At 40.1% G+C, this 22,073-nt stretch overlaps 1 protein-coding gene across 2 annotated transcripts in view; it reads right to left on the reverse strand.

Annotated features, from left to right (window-relative positions):
• Positions 1 to 6,952: 6,952 nt before the first annotated feature.
• The window catches only part of map3k15 (mitogen-activated protein kinase kinase kinase 15), a 43,667-nt gene continuing 28,546 nt past the window's right edge, over positions 6,953 to 22,073 (reverse strand). The window contains exons 20-30 of one of the 2 annotated variants that reach the window (XM_079259696.1): positions 21,831 to 21,988; positions 21,497 to 21,680; positions 20,539 to 20,716; positions 19,264 to 19,438; positions 17,236 to 17,421; positions 16,412 to 16,517; positions 16,015 to 16,255; positions 11,039 to 11,151; positions 10,280 to 10,350; positions 10,096 to 10,172; positions 6,953 to 9,859 (exon numbers count right to left, since the gene is read on the reverse strand). In XM_079259696.1, coding sequence (XP_079115822.1) covers positions 9,766 to 9,859; positions 10,096 to 10,172; positions 10,280 to 10,350; positions 11,039 to 11,151; positions 16,015 to 16,255; positions 16,412 to 16,517; positions 17,236 to 17,421; positions 19,264 to 19,438; positions 20,539 to 20,716; positions 21,497 to 21,680; positions 21,831 to 21,988 — 1,583 coding nt within the window. In that variant the 3' untranslated portion in view covers positions 6,953 to 9,765. Of the gene's footprint in view, positions 9,860 to 10,095; positions 10,173 to 10,279; positions 10,354 to 11,038; positions 11,152 to 16,014; positions 16,256 to 16,411; positions 16,518 to 17,235; positions 17,422 to 19,263; positions 19,439 to 20,538; positions 20,717 to 21,496; positions 21,681 to 21,830; positions 21,989 to 22,073 lie in introns of both variants that reach the window. The other variant, XM_079259695.1, reaches the window with a different exon arrangement.

Consider the following 22,073-nt stretch of genomic DNA (forward strand, 5'->3'; position numbering starts at 1 on the left):
ATATCAATAATAATAAGTCTGAGCACACTTATCAAACTAGTTTGAGGCTAAATCAGCCTACCACAAGATTGGGGTGGAACAAGCTCTAATCATATATGTCAATGATAATCATATATATATATATATATATATATATATATATATATATATATATATATATATATATATATATATATATGTATGTATATATATATATATATATATATATATATATATATATATATATATATATATATATATATATATATATATATATATATATATATATATACATGCATATAAGTTTTTGGGGTTTTTTGTAATTTATCTTTTTATTTCTCTGAAAGTTCAATGTGGGACACAGACTTTGCTCATGATATGCCAAGTGTTGTACAGTGACAGAAGAGATTGGATCATACATGAGCAGAATCCCATAAATTATTTGGAGGAACACAGTAATTCAGTAGTCCATCATTGAAGTAACATGATAAAAAGTTAGGAGTACTCATGAGTCTGGTCACCAGAGGGACAAGACAGCAAACCTGAGAGGGCCTGTGTGTCTTTTGATGAATATAAGAGCGCCTCAATGAGCTCAACACAGCTTAACCCATTAAGACCCAACCATTGAAAAAAATGCTAAAATAAGTCTATTTACAATTTGAAGTCTTTATTTATCCTTTGAATGAATTGTGAAGAGATATTTACTATTTATTTTTTACAGTGTAATCTTCTGCTTTCTGGTGTCCATTAAGGGGCAGAAGATAAAGGTCAGATTAAGATTTTGAGCAACGTTTGTACCATAAGGTGATGCCAAAGGTCACAGAAACTATGTATCATACATGTCATGGAGGGGATCTTTTGGGTTCATTGTGTAAAATAAGCAGCTCTAATGCATATCCCAGACTTTCTTCAGAAGGAATAACTCAGAGTTTTTTTTATTTTGATTCAGGAAACCCAGGGGAAGACCCAGATGTAAATCTCCCCGAAAGGATTAAATAGCTTTGTGATCTTCTTTGTGAGGATGTGGAGATTTGAGTCAAAACACCTGGAACCAAGGTTCAACGTTGCAGAAGTACCACCTTTGTTTTAAACTATTCCTTTTGTCCCATTAAGGAGTGCATGGTTAGAGTTGACTGACTGATAAGCAGAAGAAAATGGATGGATTTTAAATACATAAAAACAGATATGAACGTGTTAATGATTGCATTTTGATGAGTGATAAATGGTGTCTGTTAAGTTCAATCTTCTCCTTTTCATGTTAAAATAAGTTGACTGCTATTTCTGTTGTATTGTTCAATACGATCCTTAATTATTTGCAAACTATTTCCTGGTTGTTCGTTGAGGGGTTTGCCACCAACCACATTCTCCAAGTTAGTGCAACTGCACATGCAGTAACATGCAACAAATTCTCTTAGATATGCCAGGTTAAAACCACCATGACTGCTCACTAAAAATGAAGGTTCTTTCCAAACATTATTACTTCAATGTTTTTAGTCTGTAGAGAGACAAAAACAATCCATACCATCTGCTGACGTAGTCCCTTATTGTCCTCAAAGACAGTTTTTTTGTCTCACAGTATGCTTTTCCTAAAAGATGTGCAAAAAAATGAAGGAAGGTCTAATTTCTTTCCTTTTCACTTCCTTTTGGTTTTCATTAGGATGAAATCATTAACAGGTTTGTAAATGGCCAAGTTTATTTTTCCAGTCCAACAAGAAATCGCAGCCAAAATTTCATGTGGCGCTTCAAGTCATTGAAATACGTTTGACTTCAAAGGCAGTGGAAAAACAAACGTCAAGTTTCCTCTTGTGTTTGTGGAAAAAAAACATATGCCCACAAAAATGAGACTCAAATGAATTTGATTTGTTTTATTTATATTAGGTAATATCGCAACACATAGGCGTTTTTAGCCCATTTCTGGGGGGTGCTGAAGCACGGAAACAAAGCACCCCTAAAATCTGATTCTTTTAGTGTATGCGTTTTAAATACACACACACACACACATATATATATATATATATATATATATATATATATATATATATATATATATATATATATATATATATATATATATATATATATGTGTGTGTAAGAGTATGTATGTGAGACCATATGCTGGTGCGGTTGGTCCTGGGTTCCTCCTAATGCAAGACACAACTAGACCTCATGTGGCTGGAATGTGTCAGCAGTTCCTGCAACAAGAAGGCATTGATGTTATGGACTGGCCCGCCTGTTCCCCAGACCTGAATCCAATTAAGCACATCTGGGACATCATGTCTCGCTCCATCCACCAACGCCAAGTTGCCCCACAGACTGTCCAGGAGTTGGCGGATGCTTTAGTCCAGGTCTGAGAGGAGATCCCTCAGGAGAACATCCACCACCTCATCAGGAGCATGCCCAGGCGTTGTAGGGAGGTCATACGGGCACGCGGAGGCCACACACACTACTGAGCCTCATTTTGACTTGTTTAAAGGACATTCCATCAAAGTTGGATCAGCCAGTAGTGTGTTTTTCCACTTTAATTTGGAGTATAACTCCAAATCCAGACCTCCATGGGTTGATAGATTTGATTTACATTGATCATTTTTGTGTGATTTTGTTGTCAGCACATTCAACTATAGAAAGAACAAAGTATTTAATAAAAATATTTCATTCATTCAGATCTACATGTTACTTTAGTGTTCCTTTCATTTTTTTGAGCAATGTGTATACACACAAATACATATATATATATATATATATATATATATATATATATATATTTCATTTTCATCTGTCTCCAAGAACACTGGTCTGCTGGTCACTCAATGCATTTAAACAAACTTCTTGCTCAGATATTTATGCTTGAAAATTTTTCAATTTTATGAAACCAATCCATTAAATATATTTGTGTTTTAAACATTCTGTTGAGCGTTTTAATTTTTGGTTACAAATATACTTGCAGTGATATGAGAAGTCTCCTACTGTGCATCAGAGGTGTCCAATAATACTCTCATGTGTAATGCAATCAAATCATTAAGTTTTAAATCGGGTCATGTATAAAGACATTGACTTAAAATACACATAGTTTTCCTAGAACATTTAAACAACAATAAAATGTTTTGTAATAAATTAAAAGGTCAAACTTTAATTTCATAGAAATGTTACAGAAGGACTTTAACAAGCTTAAGATATACTGCAGATGAAGCTGTTATCTAAGAACAAATTAACTAAAAAATCTACAAGTGGATACATAGATGATAAAATATCATCCATTTATCTGAATTGTGAAGCTACATTTTCTATTTTTACACCAATTTTAAGAGAAAAATCAATGCAATATTCTTCAAAAATATAGAATATTGTACATGCACTAGAAATGTGAAAGTAAACTAGAATAAGACATTAGAAATCAACAGAAACATTTATCTGATAAACCAAAGCAAGACACAATAATAATTCAACCAAATCGATGACCATAAAGGGGGTTTATGAGTGTTCACTGATCTTGCAAACCACAAAAATTTTGACATGATTATCTACATACATCCTCTCCCTGAGCCGTCACCTTATCGTGGTGGAGGGGTTTGTGCGTCCCGAAGATCCTAGCAGCTATGTTGTCGGGGGCTTTATGCCCCTGGTAGGGTCACCCATGGCAAACAGGTGTCTAGGGGAGGGACCAGACCAAGCACGGCTCATAGACCCCTATGATGACGACCAACCTGGGCATGAATGTTCCCTTGCCCGGACGCGGGTTACCGGGACCCCCCTCTGGAGCCAGGCCTGGAGGCGGGGTACGAGAGCGAGCGTCTGGTGGCCGGGCCTTCGCCCATGGGGCCCGGTCGGGCTCAGCCCGAAAGGGTTACATGGGCCCCACCTCCCGTGGGCTCACCATCTGCGGGAGGAGCCGTAGGGGTCGGGTGCAATGTGAGCTGGGCGGCAGCAAGGGGCGGGGACCCTGGCGGTCTGATCCCCGGCTGCAGAAGCTGGCTCTAGGGACGTGGAACGTCACCTCTCTGGTGGGGAAGGAGCCTGAGCTTGTGCGCGAGGTTGAGCGGTTCCGACTAGATATAGTTGGACTCACCTCGACGCATGGCTTGGGCTCTGGAACCAGTACCCTCGAGAGGGGCTGGACCTTCTTCCACTCTGGAGTTGCTCATGGTGAGAGGCGCCGAGCAGGTGTGGGCATTCTCATCAGCCCCCAGCTTGGTGCCTGCACGTTGGGGTTTACCCCGGTGGATGAAAGGGTAGTTTCCCTCCGCCTCCGGGTGGGGGGACGGGTCCTGACTGTTGTCTGTGCTTATGCACCGAACAGCAGTTCAGAGTACCCACCCTTTCTGGGGTCCTTGGAGGGAGTGCTGGAGGGTGCTCCTTCTGGGGACTCCATAGTTCTGCTGGGGGACTTCAATGCTCACGTGGGCAATGACAGTGAGACCTGGAGGGGAGTGATTGGGAGGCATGGTCCCCCCCCTCTGAACCCAAATGGTGTTTTGTTATTGGACTTCTGTGCTCATCATGGATTTTCTATAACGAACACCATGTTCCAGCATAAGAGTGTTCATATGTACACCTGGCATCAGGATTCCCTGGGCCGCAGTTCAATGATCGACTTTGTAGTCGTATCGTCGGACCTGCGGCCACATGCCTTGGACACTCGGGTGAAGAGGGGGGCGGAGCTGTCAACTGATCACCACCTGGTGGTGAGTTGGCTCAGATGGTGGGGGAGGAAGCCGGTCAGAGCTGGCAGGCCCAAACGTGTTGTGAGGGTCTGCTGGGAACGTCTGGCTGAGTCCCCTGTCAGAGCGAGCTTCAACTCCCACCTTCAGCAGAGCTTCGAACATGTCCCGGGTGAGGCGGAGGACATTGAGTCCGAATGGGCTGTGTTCCGTGCCTCTATTGCTGAGGCGGCCAGCCGGAGCTGTGGCTGCAAGGTCGTTGGTGCCTGTCGTGGCGGTAATCCCAGGACTCGTTGGTGGACACCAGCAGTGAGGGATGCCGTCAAGCTGAAGAAGGAGTCCTATCGGGCCTTCTTGGCCTGTGGGACTCTGGAGGCAGCTGATGGGTACCGACGGGCTAAGCGGCATGCGGCTTCGGCCGTTGCCGAGGCAAAAACTCGGGCATGGGAGGAGTTCGGCGAGGCCATGGAGAAAGACTTCCGGACGGCTTCGAGGAGATTCTGGTCCACCATCCGGCGGCTCAGGGGGGGGGAAGCAGTGCTCCATCAATACTGTGTACAGTGGAGATGGGGAGCTGCTGACCTCAACTCGGGACGTTGTGGGTCGGTGGAGGGAATACTTCGAAGACCTCCTCAATCCTACCAACACGTCTTCCCATGAGGGAGCAGAGCTGGTGGACTCAGGGGTGGACTCTCCTATCTCTGGGGCTGAAGTCGCTGAGGTGGTCAAAAAGCTCCTTGGCGGCAAGGCCCCGGGGGTGGATGAGATCCGCCCGGAGTTCCTTAAGGCTCTGGATGCTATGGGGCTGTCCTGGCTGACACGCCTCTGCAGCATCGCGTGGACATCGGGGGCAGTACCGCTGGATTGGCAGACTGGGGTGGTGGTCCCCCTTTTTAAGAAGGGGGACCGGAGGGTGTGTTCCAATTACAGGGGAATCACACTCCTCAGCCTCCCTGGTAAGGTCTATTCAGGGGTCCTGGAGAGGAGGGTCCGCCGGATAGTCGAATCCCGGATTGAGGAGGAGCAGTGTGGTTTTCGTCCTGGTCGCGGAACAGTGGACCAGCTCTATACCCTCTCTGGGGTCCTGGAGGGGGCATGGGAGTTTGCCCAACCAGTCTACATGTGCTTTGTGGACCTGGAGAAGGCATTCGACCGTGTCCCCCGGGGGCTCCTGTGGGGGGTACTCCGGGAGTATGGGGTACCGGACCCCCTTGTACGAGCTGTCCGGTCCCTGTATGACAGGTGTCAGAGCTTGGTCCGCATTGCCGATAGTAAGTCGGATTCGTTTCCGGTGAGGGTTGGACTCCGCCAAGGCTGCCCTTTATCACCGATTCTGTTCATAACTTATATGGACAGAATTTCTAGGCGCAGCCGAGGGGTTGAGGGGATCCGACTTGGTGGCCTCAGGATTGGGTCCCTGCTTTTTGCGGATGACGTGGTCCTGTTGGCTTCATCTGGTCGTGATCTCCAGCTCTCGCTTGAGCGATTCGCGGCCGAGTGTGAAGCGGCTGGGATGAGAATCAGCACCTCAAAATCTGAGACCATGGTCCTCAGCCGGAATAGGGTGGATTGCCCTCTCCGGGTCGGGAGTCAGGTCCTGCCTCAAGTGGAGGAGTTTAAATATCTCGGGGTCTTGTTCACGAGTGAGGGAAGGATGGAGTGTGAGATCGACAGACGGATCGGTGCGGCGTCTGCAGTAACGCGGGCTCTGCGCCGGTCTGTCGTGGTGAAGAAGGAGCTGAGCCAGAAGGCGAAGCTCTCGATTTATCAGTCGATCTACGTTCCTACCCTCACCTATGGTCATGAGCTGTGGGTCGTGACCGAAAGAACGAGATCTCGTATACAGGCGGCTGAAATGAGTTTCCTCCACAGGGTGGCCGGGCTCTCCCTTAGAGATAGGGTGAGGAGCTCAGTCATCCGGGAGGGGCTCAGAGTAGAGCCGCTGCTCCTTCGCATCGAGAGGAACCAGTTGAGGTGGCTCGGGCATCTGGTCAGGATGCCTCCTGGACGCCTCCCTGGTGAGGTGTTCCAGGCACGTCCCTCGGGGAGGAGACCCCGGGGAAGACCCAGGACACGCTGGAGGGATTACATCTCTCGGCTGGCCTGGGAACGCCTCTGGATCCCCCCCGCAGAGTTGGCAAATGTGGCTGGGGAGAGGGAAGTCTGGGCTTCCCTGCTTAGGCTGCTGCCCCCGCGACCCGACCCCGGATAAGCGGCAGAAGATGGATGGACTATCTACATACATAATAAATTAAAGTTAGTAGGTGGTCTTGCAACATAACAAATAAATCAGTTCAATCCTATGAAGACGTCTAGTATACTGCTTGGACATGTTACTTCCATTTTTATTGGTATCATGTAACTTTAGCTTTAGGATTAGGAGTTACTTTGTCACAATCTAAGACAGATTTACAGATTATGAATAGGTAGTTATCACAATAATGAAATCAAATAGCTGTGGTTCAAATGTCAAGTAGGTGTCGGGTCAAAAAAGAAGAAAGTATAAAGCTGGAATGTGAAGAAATGCAGGTTGTGCTCAACATGTAGGCCACTGCAAAATCACTTTGTACATGTCTTCAGAAACATCCTTTAGTCGTGACCTTTTTACCTTCTACGTGCCAAAATCTGATAACCAAGGCCTAAAAGGGGGATTCATCGATGAGATCAAGTTTATTGCAGTTTCAAAGAACATGAATAAACAATGTATGACAGGTGGAATAAAAAAAAAAACTATGATTCTAGTTACTATAAACAGTTATACACAGAAGAGAAGAAAGTCGATACAGATAATCAATGGATATTAAAACAGTAGTTGATTAGTGACTTCGGTTTAATATCCTTTAAGCTTGAAAAGAATAACATCCATTGTTTTCAGTATAAGGTCAATGGCAAAATATTTGCTTTATGTTTGACAGACAGTGCTTGTGTCTTTAGGTCAGTGGTTTCACCCAAATTTATCATTGTCACCTTTTCTTCCTGCGATACTTCGCAGTAAGCTTAGCTCTACCAGCTGTCGTCCTTGTTGCTGTAAGTTGACTTTTCTAGTGAAACATTTCCAGAAACATAATTGTCTGTAAAGTGCATTTTTAATACCTCTCTGCTTTTGGAAAAAAAAAAAATAACCACAAAGTCTTAGATGCCATCCATCCATTTTCTTAACCGCTTGGTCCAATTACGGGTCATGGGATGCACACTCACTCCTAGGGACAATTTAGAGCCGGGTGGGCAACTCTTACATGTTTTGGAGTTTGCAAACACACCTGACACAGAAGAAATAATTAGCAGACTTGTGCAGACATCGAACTCTACACAAGTTTGTTGATTACACATTGATTTAAGTCAGGTGTGTTGCAACAGGGAAACTCCAAACACTTGCAGGACTACAGCCCCCAAGGTCCAGAGTTTGCCTGATTTAGAGTGACTAATTCACCTGGATGTCTCTCTGGTTACTTCGGAGGGAACATGAAACTCCACACAGAAAGGCCACCGTTGCAAACTCCCCCCCAGCCGAGGCTCCAAACAGCAACCTTGCTGTGAGGCCACAGAGCGAACTGCTACACCACCATGTCTCAGATGTTCATGTTTAAATGCTTTACGAGTATAACTATGCAAAAATAATGAAACAGTGACCTTTTTTTTATCCTGCATGATATACGTTAATATTCAAATCTCAACCATGTGCTGGACTGTATAAAAAATGGATAATATATCATCCAAGGTTGCCAATCGGAATGTAGCTAAAACTTACTGAAAACTCACAATTTCATAAATGATTATATTTGCATTGTGCATTTTGTTAGCCTCCAATTATCTGTTCTTTTATATGTATATTATACAGATTCCTACATGTATTTTTACCTCCGCCAAGGAGGTTGTTATTACCGGCATTTGTTTGTGTTTAAGATATCTAAAAAAGTTATGGACAGATTTTCATGAAATTTTCAGGAGTTGTTGAAATGTTAAAAGAAAAAAATTATTTTATTGTGGTGGTGATTCGGATCACCGTTTGGATCCAGAATATTTTAAAGGATCCTTTAACATTGTGACATAGGGCCATTTTCAACATTTGTGCACGTAACTCCAACTAAAATGGTTGGAGCACTAAGGAAAAAAATACAGGACAAGCTTCCAACAGGCTGTCAAATATATCAAAGACTGATGCAGGTAAATGAATCCTTCTGGATACTATGATCCAGAATATGAAAAATTAGGGGGTCTTTGGAATTTTCATCATAGGAAGAGAACAAATAATTGCCATGTGGGGAGAACTGTGGCCCTTGGTGGAGTTCTGTGCTCTCTGAGTGCTTTTCTAGTCTTTTTTGTTGTTAACTCTTAAAACAAGCTTGATATTATGACTGGAAATTGAACCGTTGAAAGTTGGGGGCAAACTCTTAGTCTATTTCTAGAATCTTTCAGGCTCTGATAGATCTAGCTTTTTGATGACTCGGTGTATCTCTGAAGCAACAGTATGTTTGTTGGACTTCTCTCAGTCAGTTCACAGCATCTATGAGGTCAGGCAATCTGGGCTTCATGTAGTGAAAAGATGTGTCTGCTCACATTTAAAAGGCAAGACCTCGAAACGTCTAGTTCTCCATGTTCAGCTTTCCTTTTCATTTTAAGTTCTTTTGAACAGTCAGAAGAAGTGGTGTCCTTCAGCATCAGATGCACCCCTATACAATCTGAGAGCTAAATTACCCTTCAGAAAACATTAAAAAAAAACAACATGAATTCTGTAAAAGGATAAACATACAGACCAGTTACAATCACTTTTCCAGTTTAGAGCACTGTTTCACAAGCTAGAGAAGCAATTAGCATGAACATCAAACCCTTTGTTTGCAAGGATTTATATCCTTTCAAAAGTCTCAAGCACAAACACATTCTAACACACAGAAATAAAAGTACACATAAAGATCATAGAGATAAAAAGATAAAAGTAGTGCCCGCACTAAGGCACTTTGGCCTGGTCAACAAGGACTCTGCATGGATTCAATCAGTCCTGTACGTTCAACACAGAGACAAAAACATGAAAAGGCACAGTGGAGACAGACAGAGAAGGGTGAGATGGCCATGCAGGGCTGGTAATGTGTCAATATGTGCAGATTCCCTGCAACATTTAAAGTTACAGTTGCAGTCATGCTTTATCTGTGGACAGTTTGTCGCCCGTCAGCCTTTCTCGTTCTCTGTGCCGCTGGATGGCTCGCCAGATCCGGCAAAGGACTCCACCCCTGGGAGTGAAGAGGACCATTTTAGAGGCAATCTTTTTCTTTTACATAGCCGAATTATGATTGGTGTCTAAAGCTGTGAGAGGTGGAAAATCTCATAAAAATCACACATGAATATTACAGCACTCTCTTGTTATTTAGCAAGATAGCCTGAGGCTTTATGGAGGTGGAAACGTAGCTTCATGTAACCTCTGTTTTACTCTGATTTCCTGAGATAGGACAGAAAGATATGTGGGTACCGTAGGCGTAGACAGCGGAGCTCATCTTTGCTAACGTCATTCAGGATGTCAGTCAGTGTGTATTCCTCTATCACAAACTGGAACAGCAAACGGACACTGTTAGTTTGGAAACACAGTGGTTGAACAGTAAAAAGAGCATGTACAGGAATATTTAGGGGGGGAAAGGACAATCTTGATACTAAACCTTGTCTATAGTGTCGGCATCTGCACCCTGCTCTTTCAGCCAATCAGTGAGCAGCTTGTCTGGCTCATGCTCTGCTGGGATGTGAAAGATGGAGGGAGGTGAGACGTCCACAAACAGAAGCAAATGTTTTACTTCCTCAAAGAAGATTTCAACCTCAGTAATATGTACATTTACACAATCTAACCTACTAATCTAACCAGATCAACTGTAGAAATTCTTCTATATATTCTTCCTTATTATAAAGTCCACTTTTATACCCAGTTAATCAACCCTTTTTCATTCCAACAGTCAAGCAGGAACCCTCAAAGCGTGTCTGTTTTCTTTTCTCTTGACAAATGATTCCTTTTTTTTCTTATACGTGGTGAAAAACTAGTTGTCAAAAATTAAGATGCCTTTATTTGGAATTTACTTGAATATTCTACTAGATCAGGTCACAATATTGCATCTGCATTACTAAATCACATTGTAACCACATGTATTACCAATATGTGACAACTTTTTTTTATTATTACAACTGTCAATACTGCTAAATTGTGACACCCATAATAAATTAAAGCAGCTGTAAAGTGAGTGAGACATGTTTATGTCTGACTTGTATTATTTAAAAATGGTTTAATTCTGGAGTTGCATTCAGATTAAGCATTTTTGAGGATAAATTGTTGCTGTAAGAATTAAGGATGGTTTGAGATTATACAAACGGGGAAAAAGAGCCCAACATATGCAGAATGTAGCAGGTTACTATAATATATTATTTTTTACCAGGGGGTCTGTGTTTGAGTTTGACCAGCTCCAGGTCCAGCGTCCTCTGCTGCAGTGTGGCCTTCAGGACCTGCTGATACTCCTTCTCCTTTTGCATCAGTTCCTCCAGCATCCTGCAGCAACAGCAACATGTGTTATTGTTAATGTTAGACATCCTATATTACAGCTGTAAGAGACTCCATAGATGCACAAACTTCTCAAAGAGTCAAGTTGAAATAAAAAGGGTTTGTGCAAGCTAAAAGACTACAGTCAGGTCCTTGACAGGTCCTCAACATTTACACCGATTTGATCATAACAGTTATAGACATGGATCCAATTTTTCATTTTTAAGCATATTTGAAAGAAAAGCTTGTTTTTAATCAATTTAATGATTTTATGCAAAACTATTGTATTGGTTCTGGTCAAACCAAAGTATGGAGACGCACTGGTCTATGTTGGGCATTTATTTAAACCTAAACAAGAAAAAAGATGCTCTCTATTTGCTTGACCTTAGTGATGCCCTTAATACTGTGGAACATGGCTTAAATATATTTCATGAGTGGTCCTTTCTAGAGGGTTGGATGGGTAAAGCAGTGTTGCTCTGATGTTTTATTTATCTATTTTTTTTTATGATTATTGCTGTTGTTTTTTCAACAGACATAAATCCCTTTCAGTCACAAATGTTACGTAAAGTACTAAAGGTGCTTCAGGGATGAAGATCGATTGATAAACAACATGTGGTGAAACTTCTGAGAAAAACATACTTTTGCAGAAGGTTGTAGTTTCTTGGTCTAAAACCTTTTCCAGAATTCAGATATTTTACTTTCTGCAGCTGTTGGTTAAAAATCATCAGATATGGATGTTTTCTTTGAAGCTGGGGTAGGTAATGTTGGGGAGCTAGTAACATGTATGGCTTTGACGATATGCTTTTGATTAGACTCTGATTCCGATTTTTTGGGTGCCGATTCAATTTAAATTGCGATTCTCACAGTTCTTCAATATTGCTGATTTTTGTAGATTAAAAACAAAAAAAAATGTAAAACACTTTTTTTTGCTCGTCATTTTTCTTGATTTCCATTAGTAAAAAACCACACAGTCACCAGACCATCCTTCTACTGTTATATTGCACAAGAAGACAAGTAAAAAGACCAATAAAAACAATAAAAATGACAAAAATTTTCATAATGGATTATTATTATTTATTTGGGGAAAAAAAAATGTTTTAACAAAAAAAATCTATTTGTAAAGCAAAAAATTGTAAAGCAAAAAATCCCGATTTTTGATTTTTTGATTTGATTGTCCCACCCCCAGTAAGATGTGAAAGTAGCGCCCTGTCCTGGCTCCTCCCCTCTGGTTTTGCTCCTTGCCTGATCCAAGGTTTTTTTTCTTACCTCTGCCAAGGCGGTTATGTTTTTACTGGTGTTCATCTGTTTGTGTTCAAGATAAATCAAAAAGTTATGGACGGATTTTCATGAAATCTTCATGAGTTGTTGGAAATTTTACAATGAATAAGTGGTTTAATTTTGATGGTGATCCGGATCACCGTTTGGATCCAGGAACTTTTTAAAGGCCTTGGTGGAGGTTTGTGCTCTCCGAGTGCTTTTCTAGTTCGCAACTTTTTCCACCAACGATTTTTTCTTTTTCGGCTGTTTAGCGGGAGGAGGCAAATAAACCGTTTCTGGGACATCTTTTTTGTATTTTTTCAGCCATGTTTTCCTTCCAAATTTCTTCTTCACTACTTTGTATTTTCATCCTAACACACTATTTATATGCAGGGTGTGGCTATCAGGTTTGCGCTGCAGGAGGGGGAGGAGGGGAACTGGGAGAAAAAGCTTTCGAAATATAAGAAATTAACAACTTCAATTTGGCCCGAACATTTGGGTTGGTCAGAGTTTTTACAGATTTACAGTAAACTGAGGGGTCTAACTATATTTCTTATTGTTCATGATTACAAAATGAATGGACAACTATCAGGACGAGGAACCACTTCACCCAGAGTAAAAAAAAATGTCTCTGAGCAACATTACCTAGTCCAGCTTTAAGTTTGGTCTCCAAACACAAGTAATTATATTATATATATTTCTGCTTTGCATAGTTTTTGGAATTTAAGAGAATAATTCCCTTGTTAGAAAAGTCTCATTAAACAATTCAAGCTGTTTTCATAAAGTCTAGACATTTTCTGGATAATAAGTCCTCGACAATGTCAAGATTTCCAACTTCACACACATTTAATACAACTGGAAAGTGTTGGTGTGAGACAAATTGTCAAAACTAAACAGTTTAAAGAAGCATCAGAATAAAGAACACAGATAGCACAATCTAATGCTGTAGAAATGTGTTTCCAGTGTTATGAAGATAGAGGATAAGGTCTCAAACCTTTCCCTGAAGGGTTTCATTGATGCACTGTACATATTGTTCAGGATTGAGTCCTCACACAGTATCAGGGTAAAAATATTCATAAATAAAAAGACAAGCAGATGGAAGTATCATCACACACATTGTGCTACTCTTGTGAAACAGTTACGTGTTGGTTTTTTATAGATAGTCTCAATTGAACATTAGTTTGCGTTCATTCAGAAAAAGCTGCACAGATTCTTACAGTTGTCTTCGTACGTAAAGCTCGTCTGTGTAACGTCCCGGAAATTTCGAGGCAGCTGTGGATGTATGAACACACCCTGAAAGAAGCTTGTAAAAGTCTGAATTAAATGTTTTAATGCAAGAGCAAATGTTGCTTCCAGTCTATTCTGGGTAGAACCAGATTCCTTGGACCATGACTCTGAGGACTGGATGGTCGAGTCAGAAAGTAAAGAAACAAGCTAACATGCTTCGTTCTGAAGCACTCATTCTTAATCTTGACAGAAACATCAGAAGGATAAAGCAAAATGACAGGAGAAATACTCATAATGACATAAATTATATTACTGAATAACTAATGTCGGCAGAATAAAAGAAGGAGGAAGCAGCCAAAGTTGTCAGTCTGCTCATATCTTCCTGTTCTCAGATTTCTTAAGATGAATTGATAAAAGTGCATGAAAATAACTGAGCATGGCTTTGAATGTTTACTCTGCAAAGTTTACGGGTTGTGGCGTCTCCATGCAGCCTCATCCAGTTGAGTGACACACCGCCCCAAGACATGGTTTATTATCAAAACATTATTTCCTATATTATATATCTAGGAAGAGTGATTGCACGCCTGAGTAACCTAAAGCAAACATCTAAAATTAAACAAAAGCTCAACTAAAACTAGATTTTTATTAAGAGAAAACTCTATAAAACACACCTTCAAATGACTAATGTGGTTGCAATTAATAAAAAAAAGATGAGTTATTATAGCTAATAAAAGGACATCTTAAAGGTGGAGTATGTAAGATTTTCAATATTTTCAAAATAAATTAACTAATAAAATAACTACAATCATAATTAGATAGTTTTTTGAACATGTAGGTTCCAGTCTGTCCATATTTGATGCGTTATTAAATTACAAGTTTAATTAATGACAAATGACAAAAAGCACTTTTTTTTTTTACTTGTAGGCAAACATTTAAGAAGGGTCTTTGTCATTAATTAAACCTGTAGTTTAATAACACATCAAATATGGACAGACTGGAACATGTTTAAAAAAAACTACCTAATTATGATTGTAGTTTTTTTTTTTTAGTTAATTTATTTTGAAAATATTGAAAATCTGACATACTCCACCTTTAAAGTAATGAGCCCATCTAACATCAGTTGCTCTGTGAGTTTATGATCATCTATTCAGTTTCCAACATGAGAATCAGAAATAACAACACCATGACATTTACGTGTGTGCACACAGCAGACTCTGAACCAAAGTGTAAACATTTTGTATCAACTATGTCAACAAGAGTGACGCTGTAACCTTAAAATAGCCAAAATGCTTTCTTTTATTTCCTCATCACACTCCTCTTTGATGCAGTGACCGCACAGTCCTGGCATTGTCCACCCTCAGCCCCCGCCAACCCACCATGAACAGCTTCCATCCCCGCGCTGTTAATGCAAACTCCAGTTTCCAATAGTTCATGGATATCATGATGACATTCAAATTATGCTGCACTTTACTTTTAACCTTTTGAGTCTTTTGCCTCTTTTGTACAACGGTTGAAAAAATGCATAAGCATAGAGACTTCTTCATGCAGCCACGAGTCATATTTAAATACTTTTGGAGTCACCGTAATCAATGGAACATTTGTGAGATCTATTAAGATGTGTAAACCCAGTACAGTTGTGCTCATAAGTTTACATATGCTGGCATAATTGTAAATAGATTGTCAACGGCAGAAGTTATTTGTCTGAAAGGGTGATGACATCTATGAACTTTTCTAATGTTGTTTTTTTTTTTTTTTTAAATATATTGTGGTGCTCTGTTATGCTATTTCTAGTTTTCTGAGCTTTCTGAGGTGTTATAGTGTAGAATACTCATTAGACATATGAAAGGCGCCGTATTTTTTTATCACCTAAACGCATGTTTGAGTTTTCCAGCACTCTCTACATTCGGTTTCCATGGCCACGGAAACGATTGGTTTTAGAGAGTTTTTTTCTACTTAGAAATTTTAGTGACATCCCGGTGGAGGGACTCGCCATCTTCTCTAGGTTGTGCACATTCACGAGAAGAAAGCCAGGCCCACCTTCACTGCTCAATATAACTACTCCTTGAAGTTGAACTTGCATATTAAAATAAATTAGACTGAAATGTGCATAATAGAGGCACTTTAAGTGCTTGTCGTTGTATAAGAGAATGGTTTGGGTAATGATTTTGGAAAAATGTACAGGTAAAGCAAGATTTCTCTGAGTCTAATGACTTTGTGACTGAATACCTGTGTGTGAGTTGACTGTTCAAGCATGTCCTTGTCAGCTACTATTTTAGAATGAGGAAACTAACAATTGCAGATTCCATTCAGATAATGTGCGTAAACCTGTCCCAGCTTTTCCACAACACCTTAACTATGGACAGCAGTGGATATGTGATTGGTTTGCACCTGTTGGTTTCCTGTTTTAGGCGCCCCAGCTGTGCTCCCAGGTGATGATGCGATCGCTGATATTCTTGGGTGTGGGGGGAGTTCTGTGTGCTGGCAGCCGAGTGGGAGGGGTCGACTGATGTCCCCGGGTCGTCTGAATTTGAAGCTAAAACTGGACCGAACTCTGCTTCTTCTTCATCAACCTCATCATCCTTCTCTGCGCCCTCACACTCCGACGCTGGACCAAAGTGGGTCTGCAGCTCTGCAGGTCAAACACATGACATTCTCATAAGATTACTTTAGATTGTGTTTGTCCGACATTTTCCTTAGCTTAAATATCTGTCAGATTTATTTGTCCACATGATTACATTTTTTTTTATGTCAAAACACATTATGCTGCAATTATTTGTGTTGCTACCTGGTATGAGAATGGTGATAGCAGCCTGCACCGCCCGGCGGATGATGTTATCCATCGCAAACATCCAGTGTGGTTTAATGTGATGATTCCTCAGGACCTTGTTCACCTGAGAATAAAAGGACACATGATCATATATTTTTAGTTTTAAACACTAACTCACAGTAAGTACATAATATAGTTTTAATGTGTTGATTGTTAGAGTTTCTGCAAAGCTCAGCTGATTAAAAAAATTAAATTATTTTATGAATGTAATTTTACATTGTTTAATAATCTAAACACTAGGGACGGTTAAGTAAAAAATAACTCATTTTTAAGAATGGATGTCTTGATATTTATAGAGTTTGTGCAGAGTTTCTTTTTGGAGAAGTTCACAATGGGAATGTTTTCATCTCAAGGGACTGTACAGAGTGCTTTTCAGGACTTTCCACTGATCTGCAGATAAGCCGACAAATCTCACACACCAGCCAAAAAACAAAAGGAAGATAAAGCTGTAAAATAAATATCGCATTTTTTCATGTGCTTCAGATGGACTCCCACCATTCTGTTAATTCTACATTAATTATAGCTTTTTCTTTATGCCGCTTTTAGTTCTAGTTGCATTTAGAGTTCTTTTTTTTTTTTTACCATAAGTCTATATATATTCTTTTCTTTTTATTGGGACTTTATCAGTGCTGTCTGATCTTGATATACTCATTTTTCCTTATCAAGTATATAACAAACTGTTTGGCAACTTTTGCCTCTGCTTAATCTGCATCACTTAAGCAGTGTCAGTCAAATTTAACCAGCATGTGAAAGTGTGTTTTATTGTGTGTGTTTGTGCTGACCGAGTCCTGGAAGCCAAACAGCACCAACTGGATCTGATTGATGGAGGTGGAGTCAAAATCAAGGTCCAGCTTGAGCTTGGAGATGGTGGCCGCCATGACACGCCTCTCTGGAGAATGGATGAAGTCCCGAAGTATGCAGATGATCTGCTTGATGTGTTCCACTGAAAGCTGGAGCTCCTCACTGCCCTGTTTACAAACAGAAACTCATCAGTCTTTTACTGATTAAGATGAAACTATATTCATCACAGCCTTATTGTGAAGCAATTATGATTCAAATCACTGAGTAGAATATGATATGTGATGGTCTGTCAAGAAGGAAGTTGCAAAAACAAAATGCAACAAGAGGTGATAAAAGTATTTTGATAGAAAATTTACACCCCCTACTGGTAGTAATAGGAACTGCAGGCTTACTTTCATGTGAACTACTGCGATCGTCAAAATTATTTTTAACCCGGTTTCTTCGGATTTTATTTGGAAAATACTAAATTCCTTTAAAAAGCAACTAAAGTCCTTTAAACAGCAACTATGATGCAAAATGGTGAATAAACTGATTAAATTATGAAAATTATAAACCAAACTCCCAAGGTGGATTCCACATTAAGCCACAACAACAGTGTGCTGATGCTGCAAAACAAAAGACAGAAAGAAGCACTGGCCTGCATCATATTTTTTTTTAAAAAGACGAGAAGTTGGGGATTTTAATCGTTTATTCCAGGAGCTGCAGCTGGACCACGGCCACATCTGCCTGGACTTCTATGACATGAGGTGAGTTCGAGGATTTCTTTAGCATAGCTGCTTGCTTTAAGAAGCAGAGAAGGAATGATGAAGATGTTCATCATGATGATAAAAAGTTTGAAACATATAGCAGCAAAGAGACCTCTGCTTAGCTCAAGACCAATGATCTGTTAGTCAACATACCTTCTCTGATTAGTTGATTATATCTGTTGGACGCGAATATAAAAAAATAAAAAAAAAAGAAAATCAAACTCAGTTTGAAAAAATAAAATTCACAAAGTCACTGGACACAATTTCATCCCTAATGTGAACGTTTACATTAATTTGATATTAACTTGACAAAAAATATTTCCAAGCAAATTATTGGGATGTGTTGATATCTAGTTGCTAAAAGTGTGACAGAGTACAGGAAAGTAAAATGGTGCCGTAAAATAATATGGTTTCCCAACCTCAGGACACTGATAGCTGTTGGAAGAGACATAACAAATGTCACTGTGTCATCAAAAAGTTTTCAAGTTGGATTGTTGTGTAGAGCAACTTTAATATGCTTTCTTCCCCATGGATCTTCCTGTATGTGAAACAATCAATTGGACATTTTGATTTCGAGTTTAAAAGCACAAACAAATGCAGCTTGAGTTCTGCTCCCCCCTTCCTCCTTCCCTTTCTGTTATTTTGAGTTCTGTTTCTGTTCAGGAGGATGTCATGATGCATATATATAAAAATAAAATAACTACTACTGTATAAAAGACCATTATTGACTTTATTGAAGAAACAGCTTCTCTGATTATTTTTTCTCAGAATCTGTGGATTCTTGTAAAATTCATCATTAGGACAAGTAAATACATCAAGATTCTCTATATCATGTTGCCACAATAGATTTATGATAGTAACAGCTTCATACTTGTTTAAGTTGCAAACTTCTGCTTTTAGTCCATGGATAGTTCATACAAAGTGCTTTACATTGAATCTATTATTCATCCGCTCCTTATTATTGCTTGGTGATGGTAAGTTACATGCGTAACCCCATCTGCCCTGGGGCAGGATGACAGACACGCAGCAGTCAATATGCACCAATGGCTTCTCTGACCACCACTGAAACATTTATTCAGATTGGAAGCCTGTTTATTTTCCTGTCAATGACATTAAAAAATCTTCCCCATGGGGATTTTCTTTTTGTCTCCATAAGATATTTGAGTCCCCATATTTCATCTTAGTAGAAGGACAAGTGTCCCCACAATGTGAGTAATACAAGTTACCACATGCGCACACATACACACAAGCAAAGACACACACCTGGATGTGGTTTTCTTTGAGGTTGGAGATGACCTTTTCCTGGTCATCATTGAGGACCTTGTACAGAATAGCACGTCTCTCACTGTCCTTCTTCAGCAGGAACAGACCGCTGTCCCTGTCTTCAGGTGAGGGAGGAGCACTGCGGTCCTCAGACACAGTACTGTCATCTGGAACACTGCAACACACACATACACACACTGTGACTTCATAGCTACATAAAACAAGAATTACACAAATGATTTACAACAGCGTGACACGCCACTCAATTTATTTACAGATGCAAGCCTCTCCTGGCTACTGTGTGTGTCCAGGGAAGTGCAGGACCAGCATGAGTCAATCCAGTAGGACGTGCACAGGTGTGCACGCACTTGTATCTGTGCACAACCAATGATTTGTGTGTGTGTGTGTGTGTGTGTGTGTGTGTGTGTGTGTGTGTGTGCAAGGAAACCAGATGAAGATCACTACATTATCCAACCTCGTTATATCAGTGTTGTAAAAGGCAGCAGAGAACAAACAGGCCACCTGCCACCAAAAAGCACTCATGCACTCACACATATTCACTCGCATCTCTTCAACCGTTTGTCCATTTTTTTTACAAGTGCAATATTAGTTTTGATTTAGTTTCACAATGAGAAAATGCATTTACTTTATTTATGATAATATTTAAATACATTGAATTAAATTAGGTTTAATAAATCCTACAATTATGCTCATATGTATTCATCCCCTTTCATTAAAGAAAAGGCTGAATTTACAACAGTCACTCAAATAACTGGAGACTTAAAAAAGGAACAATAACTAAACATTTGCAACAATATAATTTAGTAATATAAGACACTGTTTTTTCATTTAAATTGAGTTGAAGAAAGAAAAAAAAAATGGTCCTGGACAAATTAGAGACTTTTCTGTTGAACAGTGGGACAAAATACCTGTCAACTGGTGCAGAAGTCTGACTGAGAGGAACAGAAAACACCTGACTGGAGCGGAAACATTAAAGGATTGTTCAACTAAATATTAGTTTATTAGTGATGCAATATGTAATAAATTATCTTATTTGTTTGCTTTTAAAAAAAAATATTTCTATTGGACCAGAATTAGAAAATAATGTAAAGATTTTCATAAATTTTTTATTTATTATTACTTTAGTCAACTTCAGCTTATTTTACAGGCAGCTGTTTTTTTCCTTCTTGAATGAAAGAGTATGAATAAATATGAGCACAATTGTATCTAGTGAACTTTGGCTCTGTTTGGGATGTAAACTTCTAACTTTCTGACCTGAGGTAACTTGAGTTGGGAGGTTTGAGGAGGTTGTCTGAACCAGAACGCTGCTTCTTCTGGAAGAAAACGTCATGTTTGGAGTCGCAGTCTGGACTCACAGAGCCGTGCTCACTGCTGCTGCTGCCGGCAGCCTCGCCCTGCAGCTGCACCGGTATGGAGACATTTTGTATGTAGTCTGGCAACACAAACACACACAGGAAACACACATAAGCACATGTTCAGAAATTTAAATTCACCCCTGTTACTCTAATCAGCCTTGATCTGTTTAAATTTTGATCAAATTGTTAAATTTAGCTTTGTTTGAACTACCTCACTTAATTAAAATTTTTCCATTTAATACAACCAATTTCCCAATAAGCTGCTCTCATTTAAGTATTTACATAAAAAGTTGTGACCCTTTCAAACTGTGTGTCTGTTCACAATCACTTAAAGCATTTTGTACTGCTGTGCAAATATTGGAATTCCCCCTCGGGGATTAATAAAGCACACTTGACTTGACTTACATAAACTGAGACAAGGTTGGGCGATCAATTAAAATGGTCAGGTATAGGTATTATAGGTCTTCTTACATAGCTGTACGTGTCGCCTTGTGCATGCTCAGGATGGGGATCAGATCAAAGATTCAATGTAGTCTGTTGGTTCTCCTTATCTAGGTTGTTTATTATGAACTGTCTGGAAATGATGTGTCTGTAAAGTGCCCTGAGATGACACTGTTGTGATATGGTGCTCTCCAAATAAAGCTGAACTGGATTGAATTAAATAACTTCCGCCTTAATTCAGCTACAGTTGTTATTAGTACTGATGTGCAAGTCACCCCATCGCCCCAAGGAAACATAAGCTGTAAAGAGTCAGTATTGTGAAGTACTTGCCATACCGCTGACCATTCACTTGTCTTAACCACAAAAACGACATGAGCACAAAAGAGTATTATCAGCAAAAACTATGTTTATGTAACCTGATGGTTTAAAGGCAATCTTGCTCTTTTTGCCCTTCGTGTTGTGCCTGAGGAAAAGATCTCTGAGCAGGTCCGAAGCGATGGCTCTCTTGTGAGGGTCGGGCTCAAAGCAGCGCAGGATGAAGGACTTGGCCTCCAGCGACAAAGACTCGGGGATCTCTGGGTGGATTTTAAACATGCCCACCTGCAAGATAAAAACATAGAAATTTCTTCACGGTCTAAGTTTAAAAGAACACTTTCAAGGTTTTACAAAGTCAATCAATACAAAAACAAAGAAATAAAAAGAAAACAATAAATTAGCAGCTTTACAACAATTTGTAAAAACAAAGTCTACCTTGAACATGGCAGCTTGGGGCTCTCCCAACTCATGAAATGGAGGTTTTCCAGTTGCCATTTCTATGATGGTACAACCCAGAGACCAAATGTCAGCTGGGGCCCCATAGCCTCGAGGGCCCTTATCAATGATTTCTGGAGCCATGTACTGCAGTGTGCCTTTGAGCAAAGAGGCAACAGATATAGAGATACATTATTTGACTAATTCAATGATGGTATGGTATCAAAACATATCTTTATCTAA

Source organism: Telmatherina bonti (genome assembly GCF_933228915.1).
Source record: "Telmatherina bonti genome assembly, chromosome: 20".
In the NCBI taxonomy this organism is placed as follows: Eukaryota; Metazoa; Chordata; class Actinopteri; order Atheriniformes; family Telmatherinidae; genus Telmatherina; species Telmatherina bonti.